At 40.4% G+C, this 25,643-nt stretch overlaps 1 protein-coding gene across 1 annotated transcript in view; it reads right to left on the bottom strand.

Moving 5' to 3' along the window:
• TRPC3 (transient receptor potential cation channel subfamily C member 3) overlaps positions 1 to 25,111 on the bottom strand; it is a 93,779-nt gene extending 68,668 nt beyond the window's left edge. Inside the window, exons 1-2 of the mRNA XM_060246835.1 lie at positions 24,792 to 25,111; positions 9,283 to 10,054 (exon numbers count right to left, since the gene is read on the bottom strand). Of these exons, the coding sequence (XP_060102818.1) occupies positions 9,283 to 10,054; positions 24,792 to 25,009 (990 nt within the window). The 5' untranslated portion in view covers positions 25,010 to 25,111. The remainder of the gene's footprint in view (positions 1 to 9,282; positions 10,055 to 24,791) is intronic.
• Positions 25,112 to 25,643: the final 532 nt, after the last annotated feature.

Here is a 25,643-nt window from a genome sequence, read left to right as displayed (position 1 = left end):
TGTGAACTCAAGCCCACTTCTTCAGATTTTTAAATGCTAGATTCACAGTACAAACCACTGTGAATCCTGCTGAGGTCTACTTACTGGGACTTATTCCCAGGAAAGTGTTCTTAGGATCACACTGCTAATCTTTAAATTGAAAGAGACATTACAAACAGAATCTACTCCCATTTGGACACCTGGTTGTATCCTTTTTATTTTGCATAAAATATATTTTTTAAAACTTGAGTTCGATACTGCTCCAAAATTTGTCTGAAGATGCCAAACATTATCAGTTTGTATTATAATAGCAAAGTCGGCAAAATCTGGGGATACTTAAATCCAGTGAATGGAGCTGTAAAAGGGCAAGACAGATCTTTTTAACAAACCTGATAAAGCCCCAGGTTTGCAGAAGAATCTAAAATCTAACAAACATTAGGGTTTTTTAAAAACCCAAATGATAAAAGAAGCACCTGTAGCTTTAACAAATGATTTCCAGTGTCTATGGCCAGGCAATCACAGCATACTAGGCTGGGATTCAGAGAGCAAAAGGCAGGTGGAGGGGACAGTGTCCTTTCCAGAGCTGTTCACATTCTAGCAGGAGCAAAAGAACACAGAATGACAATGTGGTACTCTATCCACCACAGAGATGTCTGCTTTTGATTTTTTCAGCAAAGGCTTCAACTCCTGCTGGTAAATTTATTAGTACTTTAAAAAGTTATTGTACTTATAGATCCCCTCTTTGAGCAGGGTATAGTGCTTACAAAATGGTTTTCAAACATCTGGATTGGTAGAAGCCATGAGACATTCACATTCTATTGATGCTGCCTCTTAATCACCCAGGGTTTGTTCTGTATTGCTCTATTCAACTGAATCATGCTACACTTTTATAAAAGAAAGCCCTATTAATGCAAGCTATATTTCATTGACAAGAGATAGCCTAATGAACAGCAACTACTGTTCCATTAAAGTATTTAAAGATTTAAATTTAAGAGTAGCAATAGCTTTAATATTATTAGCATTTTCTCATTTTTGCCAACAGTTCAAATTCGAGTTCTGAAATTCATTAGTTCCAAATTTGCAGTTTTGAGGGCAAAAACTAGTTATGCTTGCTGTGCCTGAAATGGGAAGAAGTGGTTTCATGATTCAATATCCCAGTGCCATTCTAGAACAGAAAATTCTTCTCTATCCCACTTCAGCCACTTGGTTTCCAGTGGGGAAAACCTATCAAACAAGCCAACTCCATTCACCTGCTTCTCTACTTAAGCTAAACCTAGTTCATAACTTTCTCTGACTTGGCAAGTCCTATCAGTTCCCAGCATGCTGTAGACAGTTCTTCCCCCCTACCCACCCCCACCCCCCCGTACAAGAATTCAGATCCAGCCTAAGTCTCCCTTTCCTTGCTGAAACTGATGTGGCTCACTTGCAAGTCTATACTCCCCTTAGTTTCTGTGTCAGTAGGAACTGTGCATGAGTGCATGGCACAACCTCAAATGATAACTAAGAGCAAACTGCAACACTCTGCTACCATATTTTGCATGAAGTACAGGCCACAATGACACCTATCACTGTCAGTTTCACATTCAGTTGAGTCCACAATTTATGTCACTGTGCACCACATCACCAGTCCCATCTCTGGAACATAAAAGCACTACTGGTGCCATCTTAAGCAGAGTTATACCCTTCTAAGTGTATTGAAGTCAATGGTCTTAGGGCAGGGGTGGTCAAACTTGCTTAATGTAAGAGCAACATAGAATGAAAATAATATGTTTGAGAGCTGAAATACGTGAATGTCAGATGAAGGAAGGCAGGAAGGAAAATAGATGGGGAGAGAGAGGTGGAAAGAAAGCAACTTCAACTTTAAATGCATTTCCCAAGTCACCAGCTGGCTTGGCTTAGAGAAATGATTTAAAGAGACAAATGCCTTCTGCAAGTCAGCCAACAGGGTGGTGGGGATTTCAAGAGCTACACAATATGTGTAAAAGAGCTGCATGTGGCTCCTGAGCCAGTTTGGCCACCCCTGTCTTAGAGTACAACTCTGCTTAGGATGGGCACTACCAATTTACCAACAATCCAGAAGGGTGCTAAAAAGGTCAGAAGGTTTCTGATAAGAGCAACCCCTCCCCACAAAAACTGTAAGAATATGTACAGCATCACTAGATCGATGGGTCCACTGTAAATCAATACAGCTTCATATCTTCCAAAGGGACAATTATAAAGACGACTAAATTTTGTGAAGAGACTTCTTAATTACTCTTGTTTCTAATAATTACACTAATTTATAATGTTTGGTTGTAACTGCATATTAGTACACTAGCACATAATAGATCATGGTCCTCATTTGCATAGTTATTTGATTTTATGCCACAAAGTTGCTTTTTGTAGTTGCTTCCTGATAGACATCCAAATGCATCCTGAAGACTTCCTGAAAATGGGTTGTGTCCTGTGATTTGACTTGCAAGTGTCACTTGCAAGACAACTATCGCAAGATTTATGACATTCTTATTAGTCATATGAATCCTTAACAAAGGCTGTACCCAAAAAAGAAAGAAAAAATATGTCTATAAACCTATCATAAAATTCAGAGGCATTGTCCATTGGAACAAATGTCCAGGAATGGGATTTGACTATGAAGCATACTGGCAACATACTATAGAAATTCAAAGCGTCATCTTCTGCTGGGGGTTTTAATCCATCCTGTCTTTTCCCACTCAAGTTTTGGCAAGTTCTCATTTCAGCCACCTTCCCACATGGCGTTTGCTCCTGCAAATCCCACAATTCCCAACATAAGGTGGGAGTTTTTTGGTTGTCACTGGGGACCCTTCCTCCCTTTTTCACCAGCAGAAACACTCGTGGGAACCATCTCTCTGAATGATGTTGATCAATATGTTAAGGAATTCTGTTTGAAATTCTATTTCTTTATCTCAAACAGTGCGATGGATCACTGGATCAAATAATCATTGAGAGGCATTTAACATGAAAGCTAAAACATATTTATTACTACAGAGAAAGGGTACTGGGAGAAGAAAATAACAAACACTGTAGAACTACATGCTTACGCTAGAAGATCATGTGCTTAATGGAGACTACTTCCTCCTTCTTGACCTCTCTGCCTGAACAAAGGAAGTCACCTGACTAACCAGACAGACAAAACAGGTTTTTCTGCTTCTAGACCTTGATTGACAGCAGTCAGTATCTTCTTCATATTTAGTATGTACAGCTTTCTCTTCCTCTATTGTATTGGAATGGGGAAATATGCAACAGGATTTCCCTGCCTGCAATATAGCTTCTATAGGCATATGACTTAAATGAGTTGGCAGCTGGCAACCCTAGTTAATAGTGAAATGGGGTTTTATTAATAAAGTAACAATGATGACTTCAGAACATTTCTCTAGCAATTAGCACAATGGAGCAAAGAAATAAAACAGCAAAGTACAATAACATTAAAACAAGACATTATCTAAAAAGCAGCAAGAATCGTTCTTTCCCACAAATGCACTAGTGACTTAGAAAGTAGGTCTTGTACCAGGGGATCACGTAGTAATGCTTGCAGATCTCTATTCTTCCATAAATATACCAATTACTTAAGATTTCTTCTGTCAAAGATAACATATCTCCAACTCTGTTGTTGACTGAGTATTTACATTTTAAATTGAAGGAGCCCTGAATAATTAATGAATACCCCTATAATAATAATAATAAATGAAAATATGCTCTTGCTTTTAAAAGCAAAAAGAATGTCTGATGCAATACTTAAACTGTTAGAGGCCACAGCCCAAATGGGTGTCAATCCAAGGTTGTAAAAGTAGATAACAGAGGCCCCTCTGAGGAAGCTCCTTGTTAAAAACTGATAAGGCATGGAGACATTGGAGTGGAAAATACTAGAAATTACAGGAAGGTGGGACATGTTGGAGTAGATAAGGGAGAGGCTTGGCTGCTTGGTTTGGGGGTTGAATAAAAATGGTCTGCTGGAGAAGAACGTTAACTTAGTCATTTTGGGGCTTACGCCGACTAAGTTCTACTTTGAAGTCAAAGTAAAATACCTCGTTTCATACCAAGCAATGTGTGAGGCTCCGTTATTTACCTGCTACAAAATCAATAGCACAACTTCCAAAGAGGTTGTCCTATTAATGCAAAGTGCTTGCACTAGAAAATGATCTGTATTTATCAATATGTACTTTATTTTCCTCAATATCTTAATGTAACATTCCGTTATGATATTATTATATGAGTTCAGATCCAGAGAATTTAGAATGTATTTCCAATGCATTATTTATTATATCAATATTTTTCCAGACAAGCACAGGATATAAGAGCAAAAAAAATAGGATTTATGGTGTATCACAGGAGACAGTTTAAAAAGTTTTTTTAAATAATGACTAATTCTACAGCCATTCATTAAATTATGTTTCCATAAATACTAGATTTTCTGAGTGCCAAGTAAGACTGACATCAGTTATGAGTGAAGGCACTGCTTTCTTTGGACTACATCTCTTCCTGGCAATTATTGCCACAATTCATAGAATCATAGAGTTGGATCCAGGGTCATTTAATCCAACACCCTTTATTCTTATTCTTCAACATTAGAAAGAACTTCCTGACCATTAGAGTGATTCCTCAGTGGAACAGGCTTCCTCGGGAGGTGTTGGGCTCTCCTTTTTTGGCGGGTTTTAAACAGAGGCCAGATGGCCATCTGACAGCAATGAAGATCCTGTGAATTTAGGGGGCAGTGTTTGTGAGTTTCCTGCATTGTGCAGGGGGTTGGACTAGATGACCCTAGAGGTCCCTTCCAACTCTATGATTCCCTACACACTGCAGGAAATTCACAAATACCACTCCCAACTAAATTCACAGGATCTGCATCGCAGTCAGATGGCCACCAGCCTCTGTTTAAAAACTGCCAAAAAAGGAGAGCCCACCACCTCCTGAGGAAGTCTTTTCCACTGTGGAAGTTCTTCCTAATGTTCAGCCGGAAACTCTTTTGATGTAATTTCAACCCGTTGGTTCTGGTCCTACCTTCTGAGGCCACAGAAAACAATTCTGCACCATCCTCTATATGACAGCCCTTCAAGTACTTGAAGATGGTGATCATATCACCTCTCAGCCACCTCCTCTGTAGGCTAAACATGCCCAACTCCTTCAACCTTTCTTCGAAGGACTTGGTCTCCAGACCCCTCATCATCTTTGTTGCCCTCCTCTGGACTTTTTCCAGCTTGTCTATATCCTTCTTAAAATGTGGTGCCCAAAACTGAACACAATACTCCAGGTGAGGTCTTACCAGAGCAGGGTAAAGTGATACCATCACTTCACGTGATCTGGACACTATACTTCTGTTAATACAGCCCAGTAATGCATTTGCCTTTTTAGCCACTGCATCACTGTTGACTCATGTCCAGCATATGGTCCACTAAGACCCCTAGATCCTTTTCGCACATATTACTGCCCAGATAAGTCTCCCCTATCCTATAACTATGCATGAGATTTTTCCTACCTAAATGCAGAACTTTACATTTATTCCTGTTACAATTCATTTTATTGGTTTCAGCCCAGTTTTCCAGCCTGTCAGGATCATTCTATATCCTGTTTCTGTCTTCTGCTGGATTTGCAACTGAATTTGCAACTGGATTTGCAATATTTCATTTGCCTTTTAAGCCACCGCATCTTAGTTCTGTTAACAGTATGTGTTCAATTATGTTCAGCACATTGTTATGTTTCTATCAATCAGAAAAGGAATATCTGCAGCATTACAAGGAAAGATACCAGAGTCTAGTCTCAAAGAGGACTATACCTGTAAAAATGGAGTGTTAGTTTTCCTAACATATTCCTAACTTTGATTAATCTAATCAGGATAATGAAATATAAACACACAAGGTGGAATAACCACCAAAGAAGAAAGGTAATTCCCAAGACTGAACACAACAAAACAGCAAGGAATCACCACAATACTATGTATAAAACATTAAACAAAACAAAAACAAAGCTACTCAAGAAATTAAATCTAAAATCGCTGAGCTTGAGAAAAAACACATGAGATTTGGAGGTAAAAAAACTTTGAAAAAACTTATAATGGAAAGAAACAAATTGGAACTAATTGAGACCTCAGATGTTCAAAAGAAATTGTTATACCTAAAACAACAATACACTACTAGAACTACAAAATCCCTTAAATTACTAAAATTTAGAATACAACAAAACAGAGCTAAAGCAATGATTCACTCAGTCAGATCAGCCCAAGGTGAGCTGCATATCCTGCCTCAAGAAATTGTCAAAGTCTTGCAGGACTTTTATTCGTCTCTATACAAAACATCTATAGATAGAAATTTAGACTTTAAAAAATATCTAAAGGATATGAAATTTGATAAAAAACTCTCACAATGCGATGCTAAGTTCTTAGACAGACCTATTACTGAGCAGGAAATCTTGGAAGCGCTAAGCTCAATTAAAAGCAATAAAGCGGTTGGCAATGACAGTTTCCCAATCGAATTTTATAAAAAATTTAGCTCTAGTTTATTAACCCCTTTAATTATTATTTGTAATCTGGCAATGCATGAAGGGATTATCCCTGAAACTTGGAAGGACTCCAAAATAATAGTAGTTCATAAGGAAGGTAAAGATAAGTAAGATCCCAGAGCTTATAGGCCAATATCGCTCCTGAATCATAACTTTAAGTTTTTTTCCACTGTTTTGGCCCGAAGGCTAAACAAAATTGTTGATACATATGTCCACCCAGACCAGTCAGGCTTCATCCCTGGTCGAACCATTTCAGGAAACATAAGAACGTTAAACCTAATTCGTTTTGGTAAAATGTCTCAAATTTCATCCCTTATCCTGTCACTTGCGCGGAAAAGGCGTTCGATAGATTAGAAAAACCCTATCTAAAGGCGGTGTTGGAGCAGATGGCTTTCGGCCAAAACTTTATGAAATCGATATCTGCCATCTATAACTCGCCCAAAACACAATTAACTATTAATAATTTGAGATCTGAGGTTATCACCTTATCTAGGGGCACGAGACAAGGTTGTCCTCTTTCCCCAATTCTATTTGCTTTGTCACTTGAGCCCCTGGCTCACATGGTGCGAACAGACCCTGAAATTGAAGGGATAATAGTAGATGGTCACCCCCACAAGATTAGTTTATTCGCTGACGATACAGTTGTTTACCTAAGTAACCCACTTACTTCATTAACCAAATTAATGGAAGTGATAACTACTTTTGGGAGGTTCTCTGGTTTCGCTATCAATGTGGCCAAGTCAGAAATCTACCCGATAAATGTATTTTCAGGCTTGCAGCAAGAAATTATGCTCAGGTTTCCTTTTAAATGGGTCAAAACAGCGTGGCGCCATTTAGGAATTCAAATCCCCTTAGATCTCTCTAACCTGTTTAATGTTAATTTCAAGCAGTTATTTAAAACAACTAAAATAAACCTGAACACATGGATGAAGCTTCAATTCAACTTGCTGGGAAAGGTTGACCTCCTGAAAACCTTTATTTTGCCCAAGTTTCTCTTTTTATTTCGGAACCTCCCAATTTCCATCCCGAGAGCTGAAAGCATGGCAAAAAAGTATATCATCTTTTCTCTGGATGAACAAGAAACCAAGAATTTTGTACCACTTGCTTTCCAAACCCAGCGCCAAAGGGGGTATAGGTGCACCGATCCTGGAAAAATACTACTTAGCGGCCCAACTACGAAATATTTTATTATATGCTAGTAAGGATTGCTCCCTACCCTGGCTGCAAGTTGAGGCAGCAAGTATTTCACCCATCAGTCTTAATGAATTTGTTTGGGTTAGCGCAACAGACAGAAGAAAGACCAAAATAAATAATCCCTTCTTACAGTGTACTCTAGAGATCTGGGACAAGTATAGATCTTCGGTGGTCCAGCCTTCAACACCAATTATGGCCTTTCTGGGACAACCCTGGTTCCCCCCAGGTGCATCTAAAGCGAACTTTAATATTTGGAGGCGTGAGAAAATTCTTAGAATTTCGGATATTAGCTCAAAAGGGAAAATACTTACACGTAGCCAACTGGAGACTAAATTCAATGTGGTAGTTCCCTGGTATGAATACCACCAATTGCATGATGCTTTACATAGTGTAATTCCTGTAATGCAAACTATTAATCAATTGAATGCCTTTGAGAAATTAATTTATGAGGAAAGTTTGAGTATGAGAGGGTTAATATCTAAATTGTATTGTTTGTTGAATCAAAAAGCTGGTCGCAAACTACATCCCAACAAAATGCATGGGTCAAAGATTGTAAGGTGCAATGATCGGAGCAGCAATGGAATGTAATTTAGTCATTGCCTATTTGTAAATCTAGATGTACGAACTTTAAGTTGTTACAATATAAGTTAATTTCAAGATGGTACCTAACGCCACAAACTTTAAGTTATGCACACAAAAATATTAGTCCGTTATGCTGGAAAGGCTTCGGGGATTCAGGTTCCTTTATTCACTGTTGGTGGTCCTGCCAAAAAATACAAGCATATTGGAACACCTTGATAACCACTATTGAAGCAATTGTAAGGGAGACCATTTTTCGCACATCAGAAACAGTCCTGCTTAATCTAGGACTAAAAAACAATTTCCCCAAATTAAAGTCGGAACTTATCGCTTTATTGTTATTGGCAGGTAAAATGCTTCTAGCAAGGTACTGGAAAACAACAAAAATACCATCACTAACTTCATGGTTTCATAAGGTATGGGACATCATGATCCAAGACAAGATTGCCTCCCAACTTAACATTGCGGACAACCCTAAGGCGGGAGAACACTTTGTGGAGAAATGGTTTCCTTTTTTGAACTTTGTTAATAATAGTGATACAAAGAAATGTAAAATGCCAAAGAAATATTTGAACTTTATTTTATATTGACAGGCCTTAATATGGACTGCGAATGAGTGCAATTGGCGGTCCATCTAGGTACAAGAAAAGAGCTAGGCCCCCCCTTTCCCCTCCCCCCTTTTTGTGTGTGTGTGTGTGTTGTTGTTTTGTCAGTGTGTATATGTACTTTGGTTATTATCGTTCATTGATTGTTCAGGCAGTATATACATGTTATCAGATTTATGCCTATGATACATAACTATAATGTATATACTAATTGTTGATATTATAACATAATAAACTTTAAGTTTTAAAACATTAAACAACAGCTGTAAGGAATTAAATCACTGTGTAGAAGGGCAAATTACATCAAAAAGGTTAGGCACATAGTTTCCTGTGCATAGATACATGTACAGATAATGAAGTGAAGCCACTGAATTCAGCACAAGAGACACAAAAGGTATCAACAGAGGTGTCTTACCTTGAATTCTTTCTCAATATTGGCAAGTTTAGCAAGTTCATTGCTGAGTTCTAAAGCAGTAAGAACTGGATCTTCACTGGATAGGGAAAGGTAAGCAGGACTTGCCAGTCCCTTGTACGCATTTATCCTTGACCTGGAATGGCTAAAAGAATCATGCTTTTGTTTCTCTGTACAATCATTACATTTGCAAAAATAATCATGAGGTCTCTCTATCCTTGCCCCTTTCATTAACAACATGTGCACCACCTCATACTTCTGACAATGGGCAGCCAAAATTATGGGGGTGATGTCTGGGGAGAAGCGGGTGCCATCTTCATCATAAGAATAAAAATCATCATCTTGGAGTTCCTGTTCACAGGGGCTGAGAGTCAGTCGCTTGCTAGCTGCAAACCCAGGATGATTCAAGATTGCTTCCACTATCCGGACATACCCTTTGCTGATTGCAAGCAGCAGGGCATCTCCAATGCGTGCCAGATTCTCTTTCTTTAACAGAAGTTCTGTCACTTCCAAATGTTCATTTCCCACAGCAAGCTGCAAGGCATTTTGGCCCATATAGTCAACGCAGTTGACATTTAATGTTTTTGACTCTTCCAACATTTTGCGCACCACAGGGATGTTTCCATACTCTGCTGCATCCAGAAAGCGCTCTTCCTCAGCAGTTAGGCTTGTGCCCCTTTCATTGAACATGAAGGCTGGACCTCTAATGGCTTGCCGCCTTCCTTTCTCTCTCATCACAGTCATACGCCTCATGGAAGGACTTCCATCAATGGTCCTAATTAACAGAAACAATTATTGTGGGATAGTTTACAGAAGTCAAATCCATAGCAGGTGTACTCAGAATTTACGGACTCTTCTAGTACTGTGCCTGTATAGAGCTATTCTTCCATCTACCTGCCTATATTAGCTTCTCACCTTTTTAATCTATATGATAAAGAAGATACTGGATTTATACCCTGCCCTTCACTCTGAATCTCAGAGCGCCTTACAATCTCCTTTACTTTCCTCCCCCACAACAGATATCCCCTGAGGTAGGTGGGGCTGAGAGAGCTCTTACAGAAGCTGCCTTTTAAGGACAACTCTGAGAGCTATGGGTGACTCAAAGCCATTCCAACAGATGCAAGTGGAAGAGCGGGGAATCAAACCTGGTTTTCCCAGATAAGAGTCTGCACACTTAACCACTTCACCAAACTGATTCTCCAGGTCAGGGGTGGGATGCGCATGGAGATAATTTGAGTTATCAAGGGTTCAGATCCTATTCTGCCAAATGCTGTCACTTTCTTTTCTTTTTAAAACCTGTGTCAAATTATTATTGTCAAAAGCCTTCATCCAACAGGATCACACCATCATGATTCACTTACAACAGCATGCAGACTCTATAGTTATAGAAGTATCTCCATGAAGCCTTTAATAGGGTGGCTTATGACACGTCACCTCCACCTTCTAGGTACATACAGAAGCCCAAGGACTATGATAACAAAGTATGTTCACCACTGCCCTATCTAGAAGCATACCAAAAATCTCTTTCCAGACCCTAAAACCTCATGGGACAAAGGTGGGAGAGATTTTTGTAATTACTGCTGGCCATCACAGTAGCCTGTAAAGAACTAGTGGTCTTAGTATAAGGCACTACCTCATAACTTTATACTTTTTTCCTACCCAAGCTATCCAAATTCCTAGTCCACTCAGCCATGTTCTCTATCCATGTTCTTAGATAATGACCAATCTATGCCTAATACATTCATAAGAGCCCCTAGTTCCACTCTTCCCACCACCAACCACCACATGTTATAAATGCCTAACAACAGTGGTGAGGGTGTCCCTGAAGCAGAATATTCCTTTGGGTGTAGTTATACTGTGAACAGATACAAGTTGTGCACAAACTACAGTCCTTCCCATCATTTCAAGGTATAATTACTGTGAAACATGACATGATGGACATTATCAAGGCTGAAAATAACTACACGGGTACCAAAGTATATTTTCTACCATCCTTCCATGCTTATTTAGGAAGATGCACATGTATTTTGAAATTGCTGCCTATTGCATAAAGTATCTATTTGTAATGCTCTAAAAGTTTATTTCTGAGAAGAATTTTAACTTGCAGCAGCATTATATACCAGAAACATTGTAAATATATAATCATCCCATCTGAAGTTGGAAAAAATGTGGGATTAAAATAAAATACTGAAACTAGATTTATAGCCACAGGAAAACAGACACACAACTTTTTAGGACCATAACAACAGACTGGAAGTATTAGGAAACACCACATTTAAGCAAGAGAATGAACAACACAAATTACACAGTAAAACAGAACACCAGAAACAAGATGGTAAAGAAGAGAGTCTAGTCTTAAAATATGTATTACCAAACTTGTTAAAGACTTATTTTTAAGTATGTTAGACAGACAGGGCTTTTTCTTTGAGCAAGAATACACAGGAACGCAGTTCCAACTGGCTTGGTGTCAGGGTGTGTGGCCTAATATGCAAATGAGTTCAAGCTGGCCTTTTCCTACAAAAAAGCCCTATGTGAAACAATGGTGATGTTGGGGGGTATGGCCAAATACGCAAATCAGTTCCTGTAGAAAAAGCCCCTGTAGACAGATAATGAAGATCTTGACATTCTGGAAACAGGAACTAACAGCATAACTCAGGGACAGTCTGTAAACAACTTATGGCAACTGTACTGGACAGTAAATGGTTAATGCTTTAACCTAGCCTGAGAACCTTGAGTGACAGGAGATTCAAATAGAATTCTACAGTTGAGAGTGTCTGTTAGGAGCTACAGTTAAGAATGACAGTTGAGAGTAGAATGAGAACAGTGAAGGAGAGTAGAGTATTAAGTAGAGTAAGAGGATCAAGGAGGATCCTGAATGAGGGAAGTGGGCCAAGAAGTTCTTTTCTGAGGGAAATAGGTCTAGTAAAGGGGGATGGAACCCTATCGAGTGGTTAAGAAGGAAATCTGGAATTTGAATGCTTTCTTGCCTTCACAAACTTAAGTAATTTTGAGACAAAGAAACTTATAATAGTTTATTTATAATTGTTGAGCCGCCCTGAGCCCGCTTTGGCGGGGGAGGGCGGGATATAAGAATAAATTATTATTATTATTATTATTATTATTATTATTATTATTATTATTATTATTATTATTATTATTATTATTATTATTTAAGCAGTAACTGCCAAGTGACCTCTCTCCACAGTGTTAAAGACCTGTCTGTATAACTAAAACAGCTACCTGATTGTATAAACAATAGTTGTCACAAAGTTACCTCATACTTGTTGCCTGTTCACCTTCTAAGACCTAAACTGGATTTTAGTCAGTCCTTCAGTGCTCCCTAGGAGTCCCATGGCGGGAAGTGGTAAGCTGCAGTACTGCAGTCCAAGCTCCGCTCACAACCTAAGTTCGATCCCAGCAGGAGCTGGGTTCAGCTAGCCAGCTCAAGGTTGATTTAGCCATCCATCCTTTCAAGGTTGGTAAAATGAGTACCCAGCTTCCTGGGGGTAAAGTGTAGATGACTGGGGAAGGCAATGGCAAACCACCCCATAAAAAGTCTGCCATGAAAATGTGATGCGACATCACCCCAGAGTCAGAAATGACTGGTGCTTGCACAGGGGACTACTTTTACTCCAGTGTTCCCTAAGCTGGATCAACCTATATCAGTATGCATTTAAACAACTGAACAGGATAGACAGTATAACAAGGAATGGGGCTACTCAGCCAGAGAGATCGAAAAAGGGCAACTGGGAAATAGGAAGCCCCATACCAGCATAATGTGAAGATACTGTTGGCTACATTTCAGTCTTCTTGTGGGCCAGACCCCTGCCTGAGCCTTCCTCACCAAAGTTTGTCAGTCTTGAAGAACCAGCTCATTGCTTTCCCAGAAGCTCTTTAACAGCATATATGGGCAATTTGACTCAATACAGTAATGCATAGGTTATTGCCAGGGGTCATTTTGTAGAAAAAGAGGTGCCAAAGCTCATTAGCATAACTCATTTGCGTATGCTACACACCCCCAAGATCACTGGAAGGTATACTAAATTATATCAGCTCAGCATCTACCTTAAAATGCTTCTTGAATTATAATGGTCATAATAAAACCTTACTCCCATACTTTTTAAATGACTTTTTCCTATGTGGCCACTGTGCCATGAGAAAAATTTCAATCTATCTGCTTTATATGTTTTGGTTATTTCCTATTTTTGTGGGGAGAAATATTAGAAAGTTTGTCAAATCTTAAAGTTCAGCAAAATTCTCACAGGGGGGTTGAACAACAGAGCCCAGAAGCAAATATTGGGGAAGGCGGTAGTTAAGAAAGAGCACAATAAAATTTAGAGTTCCAGAGCTCCGCTCCTGTGAGCTCCTGCCCAAAATGAGGCCTGATTATTGCAGTTTTTGTTGGTGGTACATTTATTATTATTATTATGGCCCATGGCTAGCATAGATCAAAACAAAGTAATTTACATAAAATACAGAAAGTGCACAGCCAAGGAGAGTATAGTATAATATACAAGGACTTAAGGAGGAGGCATTTAAGGGGAGAGGGGACCTTATAGCATTCTTGATGGGGAAGGGGAGAAAATAAAGGAAGAATGCGAAGCCTAAGGGACATTTTTATCACTCCTTTGTGTAGTCTTCCCGAATTCTAAAGGCTGCAGCCAAAAATCTGGAGCAAGCAAGTGTAACTTGGGAGTTAGTTGTTGTTGGTACTTTCTATTAGTGAAGATACTGAATTCTTGCAATCACAGCAGGGCAGCAAGTGGTCAGCATTATGCTGCTGTAAATACTTCTCTGGCTTGCTTACACTGGTGAAGAGTCCAAAGGCTTACAGACTTCCGCTATATTATTTTTCACTTCAAAAACTCAAAAACATTCTACCAACTATTTTTATATCTGAGTTGCTACACTGGCCAGTACAAGCCCCTTAGCACTTACAATGTACAGTTGCTTGTTTTCTTCTTGGTAATGGTTTTGACTTGACAGATATATGATTGAGTTTTCTGTTACTTATTCTTAGGACAGCTGTTCAGTGACAGCTTTCTTTGCTCTCGGTTCAACATATCTTCTCTAATTTGGGTGGAGAGGGAAGCCATCCATGTGCTACATGGTGGTGTAAGCTATGTGTCCCATGCTTCACTGCAGGTACAATGGGACAGATGAGAAAGTAGCATCAATGGAGATCTTGGTAATGAAAGCATAGTTATTGGAAACCAAGTGACAGTCACAAAATCATGATATTCTACTCTAGATTAATTAAACTGATTCAGAAATAGAAAATATAACCCTTTGGGATTTTTTTTTTTAATAAGGTGTGAGAAAAAGTCCCCTAGTTCCAGAACATCATAGTCACCCATTTGTTTGCCAGGGTGCCTAGAGACTCAACTCACACACATCTGCCAGGAGAATGTGGGTTTTGTCTACCAGAATGTAGGGACTTGTATGAGTACTAACAGCCACAACGTTGCAGCAACAACCCGTGTCTCTGGAGGAGTGCTAACCAGGAGAACAGATGGGTTTCCAGTTGCTCCGTGTGATCACCATCTCGGCCGTTGCAGCGAAGAAGGTGCGCTGCCAGGAACTATCCGGGCAAGCGGTTTCCAGCCTTGACCATAGAATCCATATGGGAAGGCTAACATCACCAGCAACTATCTTCCTGCAGTGCCAGACTCCATTACAGCGAAGCAAGAGGCTCATGTACTCAACAGATGTCACCTATGTATAAGGCAATCAAGCTTATCTTAGGCGTGGATGCTGCCAGACTGCCTAAGCTTTTGTCCAATGGAACCCAAGACAAAGACTGGTGCTAGGAGAGGGATGAAGAAGAGGAAGAACATCTTCACCTAGAGCCAAGTGTCTTTGTATCGATCGGGTGTTACCTTAGGTAGCAATTTGGCCATCTATTGTCATCTTTTTAGATAAGTTTGATAGTTTTAATCACCCCCACCCAAATAATTTATCCCATTCTTTCCCTTAATGGTCATCCTGGAGCCTCCCCCTTTGGCCCATTGTTACCTGGAAGTCCAATCAGGTAACTAAGGCCAAGTCTGCTCATTGGCCAGGTATGGGCATCCAATCAGGTGCCCCCAATAAACTGGTTATTGGCTACTGCATAAATCCAGCCCTTATGGTCATTGCGGAGCCTCCTCTTTTTCTGAGGTCATATACCAGCTGACCACCTATCATCCGCCCCTGTACCTCCCATACTCTAAGGGCTCAAGGTAGTCCTTATAACCTGTGACCCAGCTCCCCACAGGTGTGCATCTAGCAGTACCCCAGTTCCGCTGTCTAGATACATCCCTGATTCCTGATCAGTTGAGGGTCCCTTCCCCTTAGTCCTCGCTCGTCGCCATTGGAGCCTTCCTTGAAGACTATGATCAGTAATTATCACCCTGTTTGTCCTTCCTTATGTTACCTTTATGCATTTCTTTCCATTTTTATTAGGACTGTGTGTTATATGTATTCATTACCTTGTATGTGTGTTCTATTTTTTTTACAATAATTTTAATTGTTTTTATTTAATTAGTGTTGGTGAATTTAAGCAATAATTTCTGGAAGTAGAATCCTGTATACATAAATTCTAGATTCTTTTTAAGCCATAGGTGCCCACCTGTCAATTCCCCAACCTCATTTTGAGGGCATTTTGGCTTACAAAGGCATTAATCCTCAGGAAGGGTTTCCCTCATCAAAACACCACTGCATTCCCCCCACCAAATACTTCTAGCACTGGAAGAACTGGGATTGAGATGTAGCATTCTTTTTTGTATTAATGAGCAGATGTTTTCAGACATCTACAATGGAAATGTTTCCAACATGGCAGTAATTCATTTAATGACCCAGTATTACCATTATCATTTTTCTGCATTTGCATGGATACCTGCACACAGAACAATCAGAAGAGCCTTAATCTCAAACAAATTAGTACAGGATTTAGTATTGCCTTTTTGTCCCACTTACTTCATGCACACTGCTCAGAATATGAACTACAAATTATAATGTAATTCAAGGACAAGCACTTGCTTTGTAACATGGTATAATAATTTACAGCCGTGCATACAAGAATGAAGTCTATACCACGTACTAAAGCACACCCACAGTCCCATGGTCTTTGATGACTTACTGCTTCAGTATATCCAATTAAACTGATCAACTGAAAAGAAGAAACAGCCTAGAAGACACACATCTGCACCTGCTGTTGTGGTAAATCTTCTCACAAAAATGGGACAAACTGCAGAAGATGCATTCCTAGAGGCAACCTCCAACAGATGGTCCTTTTAGAAAAATCAGGGTGGGGTATAGAGGATCCCAGCATTGTTCCATGGGCAGGGAGAGGAGGAGAGAGATTTACTGGAGGCCAGAAGAAGGTGCAGAAGTATACAGCCATACTGTGCACGATTCATATCACATTCTAGTCTCAATTTGAGAGTTAATATAAACAGCTATGATTTTTAATACTTTATACTCAGGCCATTCCTTGAATTATTTCAATAAGCCCTTTACAACTTTTGTAATGATCAATATTATTACCCTTCTATTGTACTGAGGGGACTAAGACTGAGAGAATTAAGGTTTGCCTAAAACTTCCTCATATTAAACAGCAAATGTGACATTTTAATCAAGGCCTTTTTAGTGGATGGACCATACTATGAGCTCCTATATTGGTCTAGTTCTGTATTTTCCAAACTATATGTAGAACTGGATTCCACTACCAGGATATCTTGATGTTCTGAACTTTATATTAAAAACATTAACAGAAAGCCATGAATTGGACAGGAGCCATGGTATGAAGGAGAAGGCCTTAATCCTTTTTCTCCCACACTGTTTTGCTGATCTTTCCCAGAGAGGGCCAATAGCAGTTCTAGGAAGAGTATAATGTGCATGTGTAGCATTTTCAAGGGCCTACTGATAGAAAGTAGATTCTTTGAAATGTTGAAGGATAGTTTTGGAGGACAGTTTTATGGATACTATGGACTGCCAAAAAGACAATTAAGTCAGTTGTAGACCAAAACATGCCTGAACTCTCCCTAGAAGCTAAAATGAGTAAACTGAGTTCTTTGGTCACATTATTAAAGACAAGAATCACTGGAAAAGACAACAACACTAGGAAAAGTTGAAGGCAGCAGGAAAAGAGGAAGACCCAACATGTGATGGATTGACTTAATCAAGGAAGCCATGGCCCCCAGTTTGCAAAACCTGAGAATGGATGTTTACAATAGGACATTTTGAAGAACAGTAATGGATAGGGTCATCATAAGTGACTAGGTGTCACTTAATACACACACACACACACACTGGAAGGGCAATATTTTTTATGGAAGGGCCATATTTTTATGAAAACAATCTCTATAGTTGATTTAATGCATTCCAATGGTCATTTGAAAATATTGGATATACACAAAACTTCACCTGCTGGCGGAATACAATGAGAGAAGGGGACAGACCTAGCTTCCTGGCTTGCCATAGCCAAGAAGACCTCTTGGGTTGCCTCCTATTTAGCTGCAGATGGCAGCAGCACCCAAAGCAAGACCTCCAAAGATGACTGGAATAGATGGATAGGTTTATATGGGAGAAACTGGTTGTTAAGATATGGTCTCTCCAAGATGTACAGGGCTTTAAGGGTCAACACCAGCCCCCTGAATTGGGCCCAAGTGAATTGGAACAAGGAATGAGATGGTCCCTGCAACTGATTCCAATCAACATTCTGTACCAAGTATAGTTTCCCAATAGTTTCCCCATAAAGTACATTGCAGTTGTTACCAGGACATACACCACAGTAGCAATATCTTTCTGTCCCAGGAAAGATCAGAGCTAGTGGAAGGCACACCTGGCCACCACTGCTAATTATCAAACATGAGGACTTGGTCTAAAAATACCCCCAAACTATGAACCTGTCCTTTAGGGAGAGTGCAACCCCATCCATTCCTTCATCAAGATGCCCTACCACCACTAGCACCTCTTTTTTGTCAGGATTAAGTTTCAGCTTGTTAGGTCTCATCCATTCCAAAACTGGTTCCAGTCACCTCTTCAGTTTCCACAGCCTACCTGAGATATGCTGGAAGTGTAAGATGGAGATGAGTGTCACCCACATATTGGTGGCAACTCAGCCCAAATCTCCCAATTATCTCTTGCTATTGACCATTTTGTTTAACATTTACCATTTACCTGCTCTTTCCCAGCCCAGTTTACCCTCCACTTGATTCACTCATGAACAAAAAAATCAACAGTTCAGAGCACTATCTTCACATCTCACACTGATTGACTGTTCATGTAATATGGAAATCATTCCTGCCCATTTGTACTCACACTTATTTTCTCGGGATTTTTTATTTCTATTTAATTTTATCAGATTTATATCCCACCCTCCCCTGATGGGCTCAGGACAGCTAACAGCAGTTAAAAACAAACATAAAATATTAAAGAATAAAATATGTAATAAAAACATTTCCATGCATATTACATGGAATATTGTTGTTCTTCACAAGTCAATACTTTTATTTTGCAGGCATCTAGCAATCATGACATAGGAATCCAGACTTGTAAAAGAGAAACTGACTGTGTATCTATTATAGTCAATGAGGTTTGCTGAAAAATCAGTTTGTGAGGCTTGCTGAAAAATCAGTTATCAATGGTACCTGTTTTTGCATTGGATGATCATGTGAGTCAGTCTGCAATTCTGAGCATATTATTCTGAGCATATGTATTTAAGAAGCACCTAAACTTACTAGGCAATGCAGAATATATAGCAGGATACGCTTCCACATAAATATGGTTACGCTTGAGGTGTCAGTTTCAAGTGTATTCCCCTAAAAACAACTGCAAGATATTATATGAGTACTTAATTAAACCCAAATGGTAGGCTTTTTCTTGCCTTAAGGCGGTTTACAACAAAAAACCTCAGATCCAGTTGAAAATGGTTCAGTCTCTGAGCTAGTTTCACACTTAGGATCTGACTGTATAAATCTGAGTTTAATTAATTGCCTTTTTGGAACACTTTATTTTATAACAAGGGGTTCATAACAGAAGACATTTATTAGAAAGTAAGCATTAAACTGCAAAGTGTAGCATACTTTGGTAAATGTTAACATATTGAAATGTGAAAGCAGGCTTTAGTGCACCATAAAGAGACAGAATAATTTCAGATCATCTATTTTCTTTTATTCTCATTCTCTGTAGGAAAATTTTCCTCAATCTCAATCATTTTATTGCTGTTAGAAACTAATGGTAAGGAATTTATTATCTCCATCCACAAACAGATAAAAATGAGCGTATTTCTTACACAGACATCCACATAATCAAAACTTTTATGTCCTCTAGATGAGGGATGGAAGGGCATAGGAAACAGAATGGGTATTAAAAAGTTGTGAAAAGAAATAAGTCTAGCAAAGATTGGAATGTGTAATATCAAAGGGGAGTGTGTAACTAGAAAGCATTATACTGATTTTATACTACACAGAATTAACAACTTATTCCTTTCTATCTTTCCTATGTCTTTTCTCTTTGTTCTCCCATGTCTTGTTTTTAAGAGATTCAATTATAATTAATAGGAAAAAGGAAAGGAAAGGTCCCCTGTGCAAGCACGAGTTGTTTCCGACTTGGGGGTGACGCTGCTTTCACAATGTTTTCATGGCAGACCTTTTATGGGATGGTTTGCCATTGCCTTCCCTGGTCATTACACTTTCTCCCCAGCAAGCTGGGTACTCATTTTCCCGACCTTGGAAGGATGGAAGCTCGAGTCAACCTCGAGCCGGCTACCTGAACCAGCTTCTGCTGGAATCGAACTCAGGTTGTGAGCAAGAGAGCTCCAACTACAGTACTGCAGCTTTACCACTCTGCGCCACGGGGCTGTTTATAACTACCTGTGTGTCTGTATTGGTTAAACCATACTAGGCATAAATAAACATAAGCTTTTTTGGACTTGAAAGTGCTATTGTTTTCTGGATTTAACAGGCATGCCATGTGTACTTTTCTCTGTGACACTACTGAGACTGATTTTCCAGCCTCTCATAGCACTACAACTTGTATTTGCAAAAATACATTTTAAAAAACTTCACCACTTATTATGGTGTGTGTTCTATTAGCACTAGATTGAACATTGACCATAAAAGATCTCCCTCCTAAGCTATTACTGGTTTTTAAGAGCATGGTTTTGCACAACAAATGAATCCCAAATCTACATTTGATACTACAGTATACAAGCGGAATGCACAGTGACATGCAGCAGTTTGTATATGCCCACATAGATGGGTAGATATAGCTATAGACATAAATGTCAGTTACAAGCTTCTGTTTCTTGTTTACGCTCTAAGAAAAGAGGGAAGCAATGTTTCTGTGTATGAAAAGCACACCCTGAAGTCCTGGCCATGTCTCTTGCTGGGGTACACAACCCAAGTCATAAGAGGGAAAATATCATTCTTTAAAGAGATCATATGCAAAGGCTTTAGATTCTGAGCCCTCTGGGAATACCATGACCCTTCTGTTAGGATATGTTATAATTTTATTTTATTTACTTTGGATTTATATCCTGCCCTCTCTGCAAACAGACTCAGGGCAGCTAACAATCAGAAATAACAGTATTCAATTACAGTATTAAAAGCAATAAACATTAACAATATTACAATAACATTGTGGTGCTACTCAGAAAAAATTAAGTAGGTGGGATCGCAACTTTCTTCAGCAGACAATTTAGTTCACATTGATTTCATAATTACTTTTATCTGACAGTGGTCCGTATGATGGTCTCAGTTCCTCCTAAATGATGTTGCTCAGCCTATATTAGTCCTCTCCCACTTAGCTATTAGTCCTCTTCCCACTTAGTCAGAATAGTTCTGTTTTGCAGACCCTGTGGAATTGGGAGAGATCCCATAGGGCCCTTATGGCCTCTGGGAGAGTGTTCCACATCATTGGCACTGCCATTGAGAAGGCCCTTGCAGAATTCAATCTGGCCTCCCTTGGTCCGGGGATAGAGAACAGATTTTGAGCTCCTGAATGCAGTGCTCTCTGGAGCACATATGGGGAAAGGCAGTCCCAAAGACAGACAGGCCCTCAACCATATAGGGCTTTAAAAGTAAATACCAGCACCTTGAAATGGATTCTGAATGCAACATGCAACTAGTGCAGCTCTTTCAGCACTGGTTGAATGTGCTCCCGACGAGGGAGCCCCATTAGCAACTGTGCCATAGCATTCTGCACTAGCTGTAATTTCAAATCAGAGTCAAGGGCAGTGCCATGTAGAGGGCATTACAGTAGTCAATTCTTGAGGTGATCGCAGCATGGATCACCACTGCTAAGTCACCGTGCTCCAAAAGGAGGAACCAACTGCCATAACCACCTCAGGTGGAAAAACACCGATTTGGTGGTAGCTGCTATCTGGGCCTCCATAGTCAGAGAGGGCTCCAGGATCACTCCCAGACTCTTGACCATCAAAAGCCAGTAAAGTGTTCTCTCTTCCCGGACCACCGCAACTCAGATAGAGAACCTCCATCTTCGTCAGATTCAACTTATACAGATACATGGAGGGCTTTTTTTCTGGAAAAAGAGGTGCCAGAACTCTCACGAGGAAAATAATGGAGAAACACATGGGTGCCCTACATTAACTTTTAAACATTTTTTGAGAATTTTGTTTCCACAAACAGGTTACAGAACTCCATTTCACCGTGTCCCCCTAGGAAAAAAGCCCCTGATAAGATGGATATTTAGCAACTCTGGTTTACTATGTTTGGTTAAATTGATAATAATGGCAGTTAGAATAGCACTAGAGACAGATGAATTCCACAAATAAGAATTCTTTTCCAGGTATATTCTCTCCCTCTTTTTTTTACAATTTGACAATCTTTCCTTTGATCAGAAGAAAGTTTGGAGATTTTTTTAAAAAAAAACTGGTAGCAAAACAAAACTATTTTGCCAGTTCTCGACATCAACAGACACAGGAACTGGAGCTTCTCAGCTATTCTAGAGGTCTGACAAAAAAAAAAACACCCCTGACTCATCCGTTTCTATTAAATAAATGCTCTCAATGACAGCTAAGTGTATTCAACAGGATATTAAAACATGCTAGACTGAGGTACTGTTTAACATCTTTTAAAAAAACAACACTGAATGAGAGGAAGGAAAATCTTCTTGCACATATTTTAAAGGTGGTTTTAATGATAATTTTATCATATTTGTTTAGGCAAGCATGAGCAAAACAGGATGAATAAAATCAGAGGATAAAAGATGCTCCTATTAGGTTGTATAAATTAGTCATTCAGTCTAGGCTCTTGGTTAATAACAGAAACTGCCTGAAATGCTCTGAATTCTAAGACGTAGCTTTAGGGGTATTACAAAAATACGCCGGAAAATGAATCTATGGCTTAATTACAAGGAGTTGCACTGAGAGATCATAAAGGACAGACACCAGGGGGTGCTACAGAATTATTCTGCCTACGTTCCTAGGTTCAGAACAGTTTTAATTTTTTGTCCTGTGCTTGGGATATCACAACCAAGGAACTAAGAGAAAGGAACTATTACAAACCTAATTTACCACCTTAAATATACAATCCTAAACGGATCCTAATCACTGGGGTCAATTACACTGTTTAGTATTGTCCTGTGAAAAAAGGAAGCATACATAAAAGGCTAAGTTCTGAAGCCTCTTTTGCAGAAGTCACTTCCTCCAGCTTGAGATCAAAGATGAGAGGAGCTTGGCTGTGGTGAGAATACATTGTCAGGGTTTGTTTGTTTTTAAGTGTGTGTTTGTGTGTTCCTGGAAATGTCAACTTCTGGTGATCCCTACTGACACATGGAGAACGTTCAAAGAAGTAGCTTGATACAGCCTGCTTCTGCCTCTTGGTCCTAATATTCCAAGGAGATCTCCCATCCAAGTACTTGCAGAGTTGTCCCTGTTTAGCTTCTGAGATTGGGCTTGCCTAGGCTATCCAGGTCAGAGCCATTGTCAGTTATCAAGGGGCTGTCAGTAATGTTACACATTCTTTGGATGATTGAACTGACTCAAATTAAACCTGACATCTGTGTTTACTAGACAGCCATCTTTGACCTTGCGTTTTTTCCAGTTCCATATTACCTGTCATAAAACAAAAACACATTTTGCATGCCAGACAGATATCCACAAATCTCACATTTCAACTTTCAGGAAATATATTTTTGTTCCTGTTACAATTATTCTGCTACCCATTCTGTCTATAGTTCTCAGCTCTCCCTAATCCCAGTACCTACACTCCATGAGGTTATGACCAGACCAGCATTTGTTTTTGGTTTTTAATATGCGCTGTCAAGTACTCTTTTTGTTGCTTACAGCTCATTAACAAGGTATATAACTGTGCTCTGGCTGGTCCAGAAGTATTTTATACACACCATTTGTGAACAATTCATTTCCCAAATCAGTCAGACAGGGACATGCAGGTAGTATGCTGATTTCTCTACAAAACACTCCTAGTCCAGACCAGACTGAAGAACCCCTTTGGAGGGGGAATGAGGGCGTCACTGACCATGGTGCTTAATCAGCTACCACATTTACAGCTACTTAGACACACAAGTAACCCTTTAAAAAGGCTCCTTCCATTAATTTCTAGTTTGGTGCTCTGCCAGTCAGTCACTTTGGAAAAGCCATCTGGAAACACCCTAGGTCTTGCACTGTGCTTATTTCTGGCAGTTGTCTCACATCTTTTCCTGCATTACTGGAATCTTAATGCAACCATCCATATTTGCTAATTTCACCTACCGCCATCTGTTAGCAGAAGCTAAACCCAATTACTTCAGGACTAGTCTCAAGATTTATACACAAATACAAATACACCACTTTCAGCAAACTGCAGCAAATTTAATGCAGTACATATATAAGTCAATACACTGAATCACGCAACTCCACTGTTTGTGAAGAAATATCCAAAGATGGAGCCAGCAATTCTGTAAAGAAGCAGCATGTGTCTCATAGGAAATGCAAAAACCTTAGTTTTAGAACAGCAAGAAATCAAAGCCAGATGGAAAAAGAGAAGCTATGCAGACACACCCAATCAAACTGATACCATTCACACCAATGGCCAAGCTCCCAAAAGCAACAGTGGACAAGGATTGTTCAACAATTAAAAAATCCCAATAAGCATGAACATCCAATTATAAAAACAGTCTCACACATGCTTAAAAAAATCACCCCTCTTTTCCTAAACATTTCATTTCATCTTCTCTCAATTACTCTCTTCTGGAACTTGCTCTAAAACAACTCTCGATCGCGTAAATCTCAGCTTGGGTTGCTTTTCTAACTGGAGCCTCGCCAACCGCGGCCCCTCCCCAAGTCACATTCTGTGGATGGTAATCAACAGTTCTTGGTAGTGCCGTTTTCCCTCTCAGGCAAGGCTTTTCAGGTCGGCTGGCTCGCCCGAAAGGGGAAAGGCCAAACTTGGAGCCACGACGCACGGCTCCCCGCGCCACCTGTCGAGGAGCAAGTACCGAGCCCTTCCCGCCCGAATGGGGGCGCCTCGCATTTCCCGCCCAACCCGTAGCAGGCCCGCAAGACTCACATGCTGCCCAGCATTGGCGAGGGCGGGTAGCAGCCGTAGGTTTCCCGCTGCGTTTTCACCGCCCTCTGCTGCTGAGGGGGCTCCAGCCCGCCATTGACTCCCCTCCAGCCCCGTCGCGCGCGCTGCTCTTCTTCAGCGGCTTCCTCGTCCTCGTCGTGCTTCTGCTGGGGGAAGGTCACTCTCGCCGGCTCCTTGCTCTTCTTGCCCTTGCCGGACATGTTCTGGCGCCTCAAAGCCGTCCTGGCTTCTGTCCGTGGCCGCGGCTGGGGAAAGAAGGGAAGCGCTGGCTGGCCGGCGAAGGGAGCCAGCGGCGTGAGGGACCACAACCCTCCTCGGCGGTCAGAGAAGAAAGCGCTGGTCTCCACCAGGCACTTGCTGGGGCTAGTCCGCCCGGGAGCCCGGCCAAAGGAGCTGGGGATGGATTCGGAGGAGAGTGGTGCTGAGGTGGAGGAGGAGGAGGAGGAGAAAGGCACCGCCGCTCTGCCTTCGTCGCCCCGCTCTCCTTTTCATCATCTCGTGCTAGGACAGCCTCATTACTCAGAGCGAGAGCGAGAGGGAGAGAGGAAAGGGCGAGTCAGCAGCCATCAGAGAATATCAATCCGTTGGCAATCGGAGGGAGGAGGGCAGAGGAGGAGGACTAGCCCCTCTTTGCAGGCACATGAGCAAAGGAAACGGGAGACTCTCTCGCACCTCTCTAGGGGACGCAGCCGGGCAATTTGGGATATAGCAGCTGCTCGCTCCTACAGAAGAGAACTCCAGGGTGCAACTTGACTACAGAAAATGTCCTTCACACCTCACTCTGTGCCAGGAGCATTTAAAGCGCATTTGTGCTCGGAAAGAGTTCACGAGCGT

The sequence above is a fragment of the Heteronotia binoei genome, chromosome 9, assembly GCF_032191835.1.
Source record: "Heteronotia binoei isolate CCM8104 ecotype False Entrance Well chromosome 9, APGP_CSIRO_Hbin_v1, whole genome shotgun sequence".
In the NCBI taxonomy this organism is placed as follows: domain Eukaryota; kingdom Metazoa; phylum Chordata; class Lepidosauria; order Squamata; family Gekkonidae; genus Heteronotia; species Heteronotia binoei.
This window is presented reverse-complemented; position numbering and strand designations above follow the sequence as displayed.